At 37.4% G+C, this 13362-nt stretch overlaps 1 protein-coding gene across 6 annotated transcripts in view; it reads right to left on the bottom strand.

Annotated features, from left to right (window-relative positions):
* Positions 1-2572: 2572 nt before the first annotated feature.
* Positions 2573-13362, bottom strand: part of LOC127412660 (inositol 1,4,5-triphosphate receptor associated 1-like) — a 44176-nt gene continuing 33386 nt past the window's right edge. For 4 of the 6 annotated variants that reach the window (XM_051649209.1, XM_051649252.1, XM_051649226.1 and 1 more), the window contains 8 exons: positions 12235-12366; positions 9206-9359; positions 9054-9103; positions 7696-7806; positions 7432-7499; positions 5767-5886; positions 4792-4923; positions 2575-4702 (listed from right to left, as the gene is read on the bottom strand). In XM_051649209.1, coding sequence (XP_051505169.1) covers positions 4462-4702; positions 4792-4923; positions 5767-5886; positions 7432-7499; positions 7696-7806; positions 9054-9103; positions 9206-9359; positions 12235-12366 — 1008 coding nt within the window. In that variant the 3' untranslated portion in view covers positions 2575-4461. Of the gene's footprint in view, positions 4703-4791; positions 4924-5766; positions 5887-7431; positions 7500-7695; positions 7807-9053; positions 9104-9205; positions 9360-12234; positions 12367-13362 lie in introns of all 6 variants that reach the window. The other 2 variants (XM_051649244.1, XM_051649235.1) reach the window with 2 other exon arrangements.

Genomic DNA, 13362 nt, shown 5'->3' with positions numbered 1-13362 from the left:
CATTAAATACAGGTTACGTTTTTACTATGGTGGGTCGCCACTTGAGAACCACTGCTGTAGGATATCTTGATAAACTTGGGAAATAATTTTTCCCTCGATGATGGCAAGTGGTCCAGGCCCTGAAGCAGCAAAGCAGCCCCAAATCATAATGCTCTGTCCTCCGTACTTCACAGTTGGGATGATGTTTTCATGTTGGTATGCGGTGCCCTTTTTACACCATATGTTGTGCTGTGTGTTCTTCCCAAACAATTCAACCTTAGTTTCATCAGTCCACAATTTTATTTTTTCCTGTAGTGCTGTGGAGTGTTAAGGTGATCTTTGGCAAACTTAAGATGCAGCAATGTTTTAGTTGGAAAGCAGCGGCTTCCTTCGTGGTGTCCTGCCATGGACACCATACCTGTTTAATGTTTTCTGTATAGTAGACTCATGAACAGAGATGTTAACCAGTTTCAATGATTCCTTCAAGTCTTTAGCAGTCACTCTATGGTTCTTTTTTACCTCATTGAGCATTCAGCAGTGTGCCCTTTGAGTCATTTTAGCTGGACGGCCAATTCTAGGGAGAGTATCAACAGTACTAAGTTGTCTCCATTTATAGACAATTTGTCTAACTGTGGACAGCTGAATATCTAAGTTTTTCGAGATAACTTTGTAAGCCTTCCTAGTTTCATGCAAAGCAACAATTCTTATCGTAGGGCTTCCGAGATCTCTTTTTAGCGAGGCACGGTCCACGTCAGTAGATGTTTCTTGTGAATAGCAAACTCATAATTTTTGAGTGCTTTTTATAAGTCAAAGTAGCAATTGTTTGTGTGTTGTTAGCTTAAGCACATTAGGTTTTGTCTATAATTGTGTGGTTTGATGAAGATGAGATCACATTTTATGACCAATTAACGCAGAAAAGCAGCTAATTCCAAAGGGTTCACATACTTTTTTGTGCCACTGTGTGTATGTTTATATATATATATATATATATATATATATATATATATATATATATATATATATATATATATATATATACACACACCAATCAGCCACAACATTAAAACCACCTGCCTAATATCTTGTAGGTCCCCCTCGTGCCGCCAAAACAGCCATGACCCATCGAGGCATGGACTCCACAAGACCCCTGAAGGTGTCCTGTGGTATCTGGCACAAAGACGTTAGCAGCAGATCCTTTAAGTCCAGTAAGTTGCGAGGTGGGGCCTCCATGGATCGGACTTGTTGGTCCAGCAAATCCCATAGATGCTCAATTGGATTGAGATCTGGGGAATTTGGAGGCCAAGTCTTCACCTTGAACTCTTTGTCATGTTCCTCAAACTATTCCTGATCAATTTTTGCAGTGTGGCAGGGTGCATTATCCTGCTGAAAGAGGCCACTGCCATCAGGGAATACCGTTGCCATGAAGGGGCCTATGTGGTCTGCAACAATTTTAGGTAGGTGGTACGTGTCAAAGCAACATCCACATGAATGCCAGGAACCAAGGTTTCCCAGCAGAACGTTGTCCAGAGCATCACGCTGCCTCCGCCAGCCTGCCTTCTTCTCATGGTGCATCCTGCTGCCATCTCTTCCCCAGGTAAACGACGCACACGCACCCGGCTGTCCACATGATAGAAAAGAAAATGTGATTCATCAGACCAGGCCATCTTCTTCCATTGCTCCATGGTCCAGTTCTGACGCTCACGTGCCCATTGAAGGCGCTTTTGGCGGTGGACCGGGGTCAGCACAGGCACTCTAACTGGTCTGCGGCTAAACAGCCCCATATGCAGTAAGCTGCGATGCACTGTGTGTTCTGACACCTTTCTATCATGGCTAGCATTGAGTTTTTCAGCAATTTGTGCTACAGTAGCTCTTCTGTGGGATCGGACCAGACGGGTCCGATGCTCCCTATGCGCATCAATGAGCCTTGGGTGCCCATGACCCTGTCGCTGGTTCACTGGTTGTTCTTCCTTGGACCACTTTTGGTAGGTACTAACCACTGCATACCGGGAACACCCCACAAGACCTGCCGTTTTGGAGATGCTCTGACCCAGTCATCTAGCCATCACAATTTGGCCCTTAACAAAGTCACTCAGATCCTTACACTTGCCCATTTTTCCTGCTTCCAACACATTAAATTCTATTACGGACTGTTCACTTGCTGCCTAACACATTGTTTTTTTTAAATTAATTTTCATTTCACATTGCAGTAATGAGAATATCATAATGACTATCTTTTTTTGGATTGTGTTAATGAGAATTGGGGGGTAAAATTGTAACTGTCATGAAAATGTTACTATGCTAAAAAACCCTAAATGTTGGCCCGAAAATGCCCCTAAAACTAGGCTTAATTTTCTTCATGCTAAATAATTTTTTTTTCTTTCTTTTATTCGAGTTTGCAGTAAAATAGATCCAGGACATTTTCTTGATAGTTTTTGTAAGAAATATAATATATATGATATTTAATTTAAACATAATTTAGTAGTGTTTATACATTATAGCAGTATTTGTACTACTAAATATAATGTATGCGGACAAATAAATCATTATTTACAGAGAGGGTGAGGTTTATTACTTTATTACAGTAATGAGAATTTTACACATTACAGTAATGAGAATTTTGGGGGAAATGTGCTTAATTGTCATAAAAATAATGTCACAATGTAAAAAATCTTAAAGGAATATTCCAGGTTAAGCTCAATTAACAGCATTTGTGACTATGTCGATTACCACAATTTTTTTTTTAGACTTGTTCCTCCTTTTATTTAAAAAAAAACAAAAGATTAAATATCGAGCATACAGTGAGGCATTTACAATGGAAGTGAATGGGGCCAATTTTTGGAGGGTTTAAAGGCAGAAATGCAAAGTTTCTCATTTTATGAAAACATTATTATTCAGTTAAAACTTATGTATTATTTGAACTGTAAAGTTGCTTGAATTGTTGGTTTTATGGTGATTTAGGGTTTTAGGTTTTATGTCGTCGCATCATTATGGCAACAAAGTTTTAAAATTGGCTATAACTTTACACAGAAAAGGTTAGTAAGCTATTTTTATCACACTAAAATCATGTTAACACGCATTTTGTTTACGTCTTGTGGCTACACTTTTGAAACAGTGAGTATTTTAATGTTTACAGATTGGCCCCATTCACTTCCATTGTAAGTGCCTCACTGTAACCCAGATTTTTGCCTTTTTTTTAAAGAAAAGGATGGATGTCGTGGCCTGGGTAGCTCAGCGAGTAAAGACGCTGACTACCACCCCTGGTGTCGGAAGTTCGAATCCAGGGCATGCTGAGTGACTCCAGCCAGGTCTCCTAAGCAACCAAATTGGCCCGGTTGCTAGGGAGGGTAGAGGGGTAAGCGTGGTGACTTGTGTGTGGATGCATGGATAGTGTGAAGCCTCCACATGCGCTATGTCTCCGCGGTAACGTGCTCAACAAGCCATGTGATAAGATGCGCAGATTGACTGTCTCAGACATGGAGGCAACTGAGATTCATCCTCTGCCACCCAGATTGAGGCGAGTCACTACACCACCACGAGGACTTTGGGAATTCCAAATTGGGAAGAAAAAAAAAAAAAAAGAAAAGGATGGATGGATGTCAAAAAACAATTTTTGGTGGTAATCAACATTATGCCTCAAATGCTGTTATTGAGCTTAACATGTATTGGACTAGGAATATTCCTTTAATGATAGGCTTCAGTTTTAAATTCAAAATATAATTTGTTTCTTTTAAATATGGGTTGAAATATGACCCAACATTACATCAGATTCACTGCTTTATTGTGAAAACTGTGAACAGTAGATACCACGTGTACTCTGGAAATAACCACGTCTGTTTTTTAAACACCTTTATTAAAAGGCGAAGTGGCACAACAGTAAACACAAGCCCACATGTGCAAATATGAATTTAGTCATGCTAGTTAAAAGTGCTCTTTAAACTTGTGAAAAATTCAGTACGATTAAAATCAGTGCTCTAAAGGCACACCCCAACACACCTCATTCAACTAACAGCTGCAACTAATATTGCACTTCAGGATCTACCTTGGAATGTCAATTTAAATAAACAACATAGACAACTGCAAAAACTTTAAAACATCCTTTACCAAACGTTGTTTATAATATTGTATGTAATATTTCAAATATATATTTCACAAAACCTGAGAAGTTTAATAAGAAGGTTTGAGTGGTATAATTATATACCTCTATCAAATGTGACATTTGTCTCATAAAATGTTTGTTTCCCAAAAACAAAATCCCAACTTACCCTTAAATAGATGATTTGCATTGTAAACTAAATTTATAATAAGTACACTTGGTCCCAAAACAATGACAAACAATTCTGCTATTTCCTAAATGCAGAGTGAAAGACTCACAGAAACAACATTGTGTTTAATGATAAAGAAAAATGACGCCATCGTAGCCAAACCAAGGTGTTTGTTCAGTTCCCTTGATCCGTCTCTCCATGACAATGAGAATGAATCATGTCATTCGGGGGCTGGGGTCTTAGGCCCTACATTCAGTCCAAAAAACTTTTTCTTGCCTGCGAGGGCAGACTTCTCTGCAGATGTGTCGCCACTGTCACTATAGCGGTTACTAAAGAAGTTTATGACGCTGACAAACACGAATGAAACAAAGAATAAAGTGAGGATGATCCAAAGCATTCGGTTTCTTCTGAAGAACTTTGGGAATATTCGATCAAGGATCTCCAGTGCCTCCTCAAACCTGCTACAATAATGGACAAAAGATACATAACTAAGGATTTCAGATGATTGTAGATTGATTTGACAGCCAGTCCTTTTCAATATCAGAGTTACCTATTCGTTTTCCTGTCTTTATCAGCATTTCCTCGTATTTCCTCCTCAAAATCCTTCTGCTTCTCTTCTGCTTTCTCTTCCTCCTCCTTAAGTTCCTGAAGTTCTTTACTCCTTTTAAGTCCTTCTTGGTATCTACAGTGAAGTTCATTTTATATTATTATGCAGTCATAAAAACTATATTCTTTCTCAAATGTTCTGTAGCTTAAAGGGATAGTTCACCCAAAAATGAAAATTCTCCTCATCATTTACTCACCGTCATGCCTTCCCAGATGTGTATAACTTTCTTTCTTCTGCAAAAATCAAACAAAGATTTTTAGAAGAATATCTCAGCTCTGTAGGTCCACACAATTTAAGTGAATGGTGACCAGACCTTTCAAGCTCCAAAAGCACATAAAGTCAGCGTAAAAGTAATCCATACAATTCCAGTGGTTAAATCCATGTCGTCTGAAGCGATGCAATCACTTCGGGTGAGAAATAGATCAATATTTCAATCCTTTTTTTTACAATAAATCTCCACTTTGACTTTCACAATGTGAAAGTCAAAGTGGAGATTTATAGTAAAAAAGACTTAAATATTGATCTGTTTCTCACCCACACCTATCACATTGCTTCTGAAGACATGGATTTAACCACTGGAGTTGTATGGATTACTTTTAGCTGCCTTTATGTGATTTTTAGAGCTTCAAATTTCTGGCCACCATTTACTTGCATTTTACGGACCTACAGAACAGAAATATTCTTCTAAATGTCTTTGTTTGTGTTCAGCAGAAGAAAGAAAGTCATACACATCTGGGAAGGCATGAGGGTGAGTAAATGGTGAGAGAATTTTCATTTTTGGGTGAACTATCCCTTTAAATATTAGTCTTATCTAAGTTGCATAAAGTGTACATATTTCTGCAATAAACATCTGTTTGTTGTTTTTTCTGTGTGGTAACAAAGATTCATTCAAGCGTTCATTAGTGCCAAGGGTGTTACCCTCTGTTATACGCTGCTTCTTCAATCTTGGCTCTGATCTCTTCACTGATCTTCTCTGGACTGCAGAGAAGTTTGTTTGACATGGTTTCACTTTCCTGCTCCGTCAGAGGATTTTCACTGCTTTGTTTTATATAGGAAAGAAGAGTCAGTGCTGGAGCAATAAAACAAATGCCATCACGCACTACAGAGCTGGCTCTCACTGTTAATGGGGGGGGGGTGACCTATCCCTTTAAATGCCAACAAACAGGGAACAAGGCAAGGTGTGAGATGGAATGATTAAACAACAAAGCCAATGTGACAACGCGCTGGTTGGGAGGTCTGGGCTTACAATTGCATGCAAGTTAGGAGATTGTTATCATCTGTCTTTGAGTTCGAAACTGCTATTTGATAATGAGAGTTTGGTGTGACAAACTCATTGCCTGTATTATTTTAACGGTAAGCTCAGACACTGGTGCCTGGTTTTTGTCAAGCGATTCTGGCCAAATGTTTAGATTTACTTGCAAAATAGCATGTAAACTTATCTGCAGATGGGATTTATGTGGGACGCTTTTTAACTGCAAAATGTGCTATTTTAGGCTTGCATAAGTTATGGTCTTCCAAAAGGCCCATACGTTCTGTTGTAGGTAAATAATCGTTTTTAAATGGGTTTCCTGTCTACACAAATTATCTGTTTGTTAAGGGAACTCATTGATAATGCTCAAACCAACCCATTGTTTTTGGGAAACTGTAATGACCTAGGTTGTCAAAGAATATATTTCCATCTTAAAGCTGATGTAACTTTTTTGGTGTTAAAATATTTTCCTCTATCCCAGCTTAATATACAGAGACAATTATAAGTAAGCTATTCATAGGTTAACTTTCTTGAAAACTGTAAACACTGTGTCTTTTTTGTTTTAGTCAAACAAAGTAATGTAACATATTACATTTTAAATTCATGTAATCTGATTACAGTTACTGACTTTCAATGAAAGTAATTACTTTTAAGTACATTACTTGCGCTAAAGTAATATGTATAATAAATTTAAAATATGAACTGGAGTTCTACAGTGCTAAAAGTGCCTGAAGTTAAAGGTGCACTCAGTCATTTTTTCCTCATTAAAAAAGTTTAACTCCTAAAGACATGAATTGTAATTTTGCAATATATGTAGGAAATCATGAGCACTCACATTAAAATGAAGACTCCAGTCATATCAGTAACATTATAAAAGCTGTTTTATTCTTCATGGAGAGGGTCCGCACATGGGGGCGGCCATGTTAGAATCACATGACCAGCCAAAAACTACTCGCTTAATCTCAGCAACCGTCCTGTTATTTGACACTTTTACTCATTGATTAAAGTAATCATGGCTGACTGTGAATACTAAATTACTACAATGGCATCTGAAACTGAAAACTATTGATTTTAAATGATGCTGCATCCAAGCCACTAGGTGTCAGTGTAAGTCCGAGATGACACAAAGACAAAAGTTCCTGAGTGCACCTTTAATGAAACACCCATACACTGTTAGAAATTATTAGTAGACAAATTAAATAGACTAATGAGTGTGAAAATTGTGTTTTAAGAGAGTTTATTTTCCAAAAGTACACAGACAGTTGAAGAAACACCCATAAACAGTATAGATGACATGTTGTGGTGCAGAGTAGTGAAAGATAATGTAGACTTACGGTTTCTCAAGCACATCTTGTTGATTGGGGTCTGTGGAACTGCCATTCTTAATTGTGCCAGCCTCACACTAAAATATACAGAGGAAAACAATAAAAAACACAAAAGCCTTTCATTAAAAGTCTGACCTATACTGAAGATGTCTCTTTTTGATGAATGGTCTGGGTCTTGGAATGTCGCCTTGACAAAATGCCATACGTAAAGATAACGCATAATTAATTACATAAGGCTGCTGATATTATAACAGTTGACAAGGCAGTACTCACCACCACAGGAAGTGCACCGACTGGGCCAGCGGTGGCTGAAGTCTGCCCGGGGATGTTCAATAGATTAAACTTGGGAACAACAGCCACACTGACTCGTCGTCTGGGCAAGGCCTTAAACAGACAAAGACACATTCTCTGAAACTAAATACTCCATCATATGAACACTGTTCAGTCTGTAGATACTTACATACACATCCTCAGTGTCAATATCATTCATGTTAAAGTCAACATGAAATGACATTCACAGCGATATTTTTACTTTCATAATGTGATGTATGAAATAGGATATTCAACAAGAAAATAAAGTACGACAGGACTTGATTTTATTTATGGAGGACTGGTTGAAATGTGAAAAATTGTCTTTATATGATTTGTAGTTGGAGGGGAGAGCTTGAAAAAGTAAGAGGGATTGGTCAAGACAGAAATTTAAGAAACTGAAAGGGTAAATTTTTATTTCATGTTGACTTCAATGGTACACTTTTGAAATATAATTTCTTCAGTGGTTCTTTGTAGCAGTTTAGGTTATATTCTGGAATATTCCGGGTTCGATACAAGTTAAGCTCAATCGACGGCATTTGTGGCATAATGTTGATTACCACACGACTCATCCCTCCTTTTCTTTAAAAAAGGCAAAAATCAAGGTTACAGTGCGGCACTCATAATGGAAGTGAATGGGCCAATTTTTTGAGGATTTAAAGGTAGAAATGTGAAAATTATAATTTTATTAAAGCATTTACATTAATTCTTCTGTTAAAAGTAATTTATTATTTGAGCTGTTAAGTTGTTTAAATCATAATTTTTATGGTTGTTTTTAGGTTTACGGTGTTATGACATCATGGCAACGAATTTGTAAAATTGGCTATAACTTTACACAAGGTTAGTAATTGATTTTATCACACTAAAATCATGTTAACATGCATATTGTTAACGTCTTCTGGCTATACATCTAAAACTATTAAAACGTTTTGAGAATTTTTATGTTTACATATTGGGCCCCATTCTCTTCCATTGTACAGTAAGTGCCTCACTGTATCCCTAGCTTTTTTTTTAAGAAAAGGAGGGACAAGTCAAAATGAATTTTTGTGGTAATCAACAGTATTCCACAAATGCAGTCAACTGAGCTTAACTTGTTTTGAACCCTGAATTTTCCTTTAAGTGAAGATTCCTATTCTTGCCAAAAAGCATTTTTGACTTATAAGGTTCTTGAATTGGCTATATGGCTCTTTAGAGATCAAAACGTTAATGATTTGGAAGTCTTGGCTTCTTTTAGCCACCAGTTTTCTACAGATCCAGCTGGGGAACAGGCTGTAAAACTTTTCCCTTTTGGAAAAGTGTAGGCTTCTGCCAAGGTTACCTACCTTTCCCATTTGCAGAGACATGGATCTTGATGCACGTGGAACGCCATCATCTGAGTAAAATAAAATTAAATCAGGCACTCAGATCATAACACGGTTAATAAAAGCACTAAAGGTGATGACTTCAGAACTATTTTCTGTGTGCTTGCATTTACCTCCGGTGTCCACTGAGCCCCCATAGCAGCGGTTGGAGTTTTGGTTGGCAAGCTTCTTGAACTCCATCAGCTCCGCGTGGTCCTTCTCATATGTCCTCTTCAGATTTTCAACATACTGCATCATCACCTCAGTGGCCTTGTTCATTCTCTTCTCCTGCATTGAAAAAGCAGTGGTTACATTTTTCTTAAAGTTTACATTTAGTTTACATAGGTATCAATAAGAATACATTTTACTGTGTATCTCAAGTGTCTTTTGGTTCCACTGAATAGTAACATTCAGCATATCATGGATTTATCAGTGATAAAATTATGTTTACATGGCTTGTTGTATGCATTGCGGCAGTTTCCTGGTGAAATGAACACTAGAGGTGCTAAAACAACAATGACTTGTATTCTATTTCACACAAATCATGAGTAAAACAGCAGATTATCAGTTCGTAAACACTTTTTGCCCTGTTCCTCACACAATGCTCTCTTTTGACATCTAAACACTTTTACTATAGTGCATGAATTGTAAGGCGTTACTTTTTAAAATTTTGCATCATGGCTTGGCCCAATGGCATTTTTAACTCTAAAGATCAGAAAGACTGCATCTTAGTACTGGCCCTGTTTTGCATTACACAACCAACTACATTTACAAGCTTGTTCGAACGTGATCAAACTGCGTCGTAACTCAACTAATAAAGCGTTACACTTGCGATGCAAAGGACGGGAGTATAAGTTGTTAAGAGCACATGAGTTGACATGTGAGACAAAAGTATCATAGAAGCAACATAAAATGACGTGGCTGCTTGAGCAATTGCATTTTTCAAGTCACATTTGCTTTTTACGACACTGCCGGTTAGGTTTAGGTTTAAACTCATGGCTTTGCTATACGCAACGCATAATTGAAATTCATTTAGACCGACTGATCTCAGTTCAGAAGACTGTCAGTAAAGGGTTAAACTTTTGAGTCATGTGACAAAACAACATGGCACAGATCACAGAGTTTGTCTGTGGGAGAAACGCCAACAAAACTACATCTGGTAAGAAACCTAATTAAGTTTTTACTTTTGAAAACTGTTTGAGTGGAAAGATTACAGTCTCTAGTTTCATCCGATATGCCATTTTTTTTTATTAGAGTGATCATGAAACGCCACACTGCTAAACACAATGTACACTAATGTGTATTTTAGCGCGGTTTTCCCTTAGAAAACCTGTATTTACTGTGCATTTTCACACTGAGAATCAATGGGTTTCATCCAAAAGCTGAAACATTTTGCATTCAGAGGCTTTATATAGAGTTAGGATGAAAATAAGGTGTTCTAACACCAGTGCAGACAGACAGCACACTGGAGGCTAAGTCATTCTCTAAATAGGGAGCAAGGGATTAAGGGAGCTTCCTATAGCTTTCCTATGCATCTAAGTGCATTCACTCCTAAAATCAGACCAGTAGTTCAGTTTCAGGCTGCAGATGATGATTGGACCACTAAACATGTTTGGCAGACATGAGACAATGGTAATCAGTACATCAGTACAGATTCAGAATTTATAATGCTAAATTTTATTTTAACATGGTTGGCAGTGATTGATGATGCTGGCCATTACTTTGAATCAGAATTAATTATGCTAATTTCTGTTTTAATGTCTGTAACATCTCAAAAACATGAATAACTGACACTGCTAGAAACATAATAGACCATTTGATTAAATTTTTTTTCCATATCTTGGTATTTTTTTAATTTCACAACTTAGTCCCACTGTCTACATATGTGGACATCAATTTTTAGGAAAACTATTTGCTCTAGAACTTTTTTTTTTTTTTTTTGCATGTTTATTAGGTGCTACTAGTTACAAATAAAAAAGGGACATGGAAAATGCACACAGCAGTCACGCTTGGGTCTCAGGAAGTTAATGTTTAGGGTAGGGACGTCGGTTTTGTTGATTTAAAACTTGATAGAGCATTAACCTTAAAAATCTCATCCGTTTGGGAGAAAACTCAACTCGCTTTAAGCGCCACACAGTGGACATTTCACCTTGTTACTGCAGCAATACATCTAAAGCCCAAAATATATTTCAGTTGTCCACATTGGTGATTGCTCCGCACACAGTATGCGTGATGCAAATTTCATCACCAGCGCAGTCTGTGCGAATTGTCTGTGTAATGGCCCAGATATTTTCGACATGCTACATCTGTGTGCATCGTCAGCGCATGTGCCAGCCCTTGACTGTACTAAAAGAGTATCACAAAGCAGTCATAGACACATACGTCTAATGCCTTCATAGGCAACTCAGCCAACCAGGCGTGATCCAATCCAGAATGCAGAAAATCAAAGTATACCCGGGCCTTAAGGATTCACGTATAATCATTTTGCAAAAATTTGCCACAGTGACATCACTTTCATGATATCAGGCTGCCTAAAGTCATCACCCTAACTCTTACCAGACCTACCTCTAAATTCAAAGGGAAATAATAGGTTGATAGCATTTTTGTTATTTTTGCCTCAGTCATCATTCATTGCATATTTTTTTCCTCATACAATAAAAGTTAATAGTGACTGAGGCTGTTATTCCCTAACATTCTGCCTAATATTTCCTTTTGTGCTCAACGGAAGAAAGGAAGTAATTTGGTTTGGAACAACATGTGGGTAAGAAGATTATACTCAATGCAAAGTATCTGTATAATGAGTCACTATCCAGTTAATGATATCTGCAGTATCTCCTAAAGCATGCAGGGCCTAATATTAATAGTGTCACCACTGGCAACAGGCATGCTGCTGAGTACTTCTCCATTGCCTTGGTTTACTTTGGCTTGAATATTAACCTAAGGGCAAGCATAACACTTAGCTAAATCTATCACAAACATATCTGTTGAAAAATAAACATTCTCGTGCCCTCTCTATTCCACGAAGACAAAGGCCAGTTTTCTCATGAAAACAAAATGAAGAGCACTTTCGTCATACATTTCTGCTGCAAAGTTCAAATGGGGTGCAGAGAGGGACCCTCGGTGGCTGACAGGAAGTGTATCTCAGCTATGACGTCCATCTTACCTGTCGGACAGCTCCCACCATTTCAGCCCTGCTGGAGAGGCGGTTGGTCAGGCAATGTAAGACAGTGACCGTCTCTATGAGGTGCTGGTAAAACTCCCTCTGCTCGACATTCAGCCACAGTGACGAAGTGTTCTGGAATGGGACACCAACAACAATAACAATAAACATGCTATTATACACACAGATGGGTTATTTCCAGAAATATCAGATTAATAGTCAGTGTTTGAAATGCAACCAGTAGAAATGTATGAAACCTATAGAAAGCTAAAGGAATATTCCAGGTTCAATACAAGTTAAGCTTAATCAACAGCATTTGTGACAATGTTAATTACCACAAAAATGCATTTACTCCTTTTTCTTTCTTTTTTTTTTTTTTTTTTTTTTTTATATAAAAAGAAACAAAAATCTGGGTTACAGTGAGGCACTTACAAAGGAGGGGGCCAGTTCGTAAACGGTAAAATACTGTTTCCAAAGTATAGCTACAAGCCATAAACAATATGCATATTAACATGATTTTAGTGTGATAAAATTGTTAACTAACCTTTTCTGTGTAAAGTTATATCCAATTTTACACCTTTGTTGCCATGATGGTAATGTCAAAAAACCCAAATAGACAATTTGAAACAACTTTACAGCTCAAATAATACATGAGAATATGAGTATGAGAAAACAGAAGCTTCATATTTCTTTCTTTAAACCCTCCGCAAATTTGCCTCCATTCACTTCCATAGTAAGTGCCTCACTGTAACCTCGACTTTTGCTCTTTTTAAAGAAAAGGAGGGACGAGACAAAATAATGTTTTGTGGTAATCAACATCATCCCACAAATGCTGTTGATTGAGCTTAACTTGTATTGAACCCGGAATATTCCTTTAATAAATTAACTTTCATTTTATGGACAATGGTGGAAGAACACGTCATTCCCCATCCTAAAGCTTACAAGATTGGAACCTTAAACAGAACACCTACAGCAGTAGTGTAGTCTAGGGCATATGCTATCTTTCTTTGGATTTATATTTAGAAATGTAATATATATACTATAGTATATATATATACTGTACATTTAAATTTAACTTATGCAATTAAACTTTGTGAAAATCCTGCATGTTATTTCACCTCTGGTAGTTTT

This window comes from Myxocyprinus asiaticus, chromosome 2 (genome assembly GCF_019703515.2).
Source record: "Myxocyprinus asiaticus isolate MX2 ecotype Aquarium Trade chromosome 2, UBuf_Myxa_2, whole genome shotgun sequence".
Taxonomy (NCBI): Eukaryota; Metazoa; Chordata; class Actinopteri; order Cypriniformes; family Catostomidae; genus Myxocyprinus; species Myxocyprinus asiaticus.
Note: the sequence above shows the minus strand (reverse complement) of the source record. Positions and strands in the feature narration are given on the sequence as shown.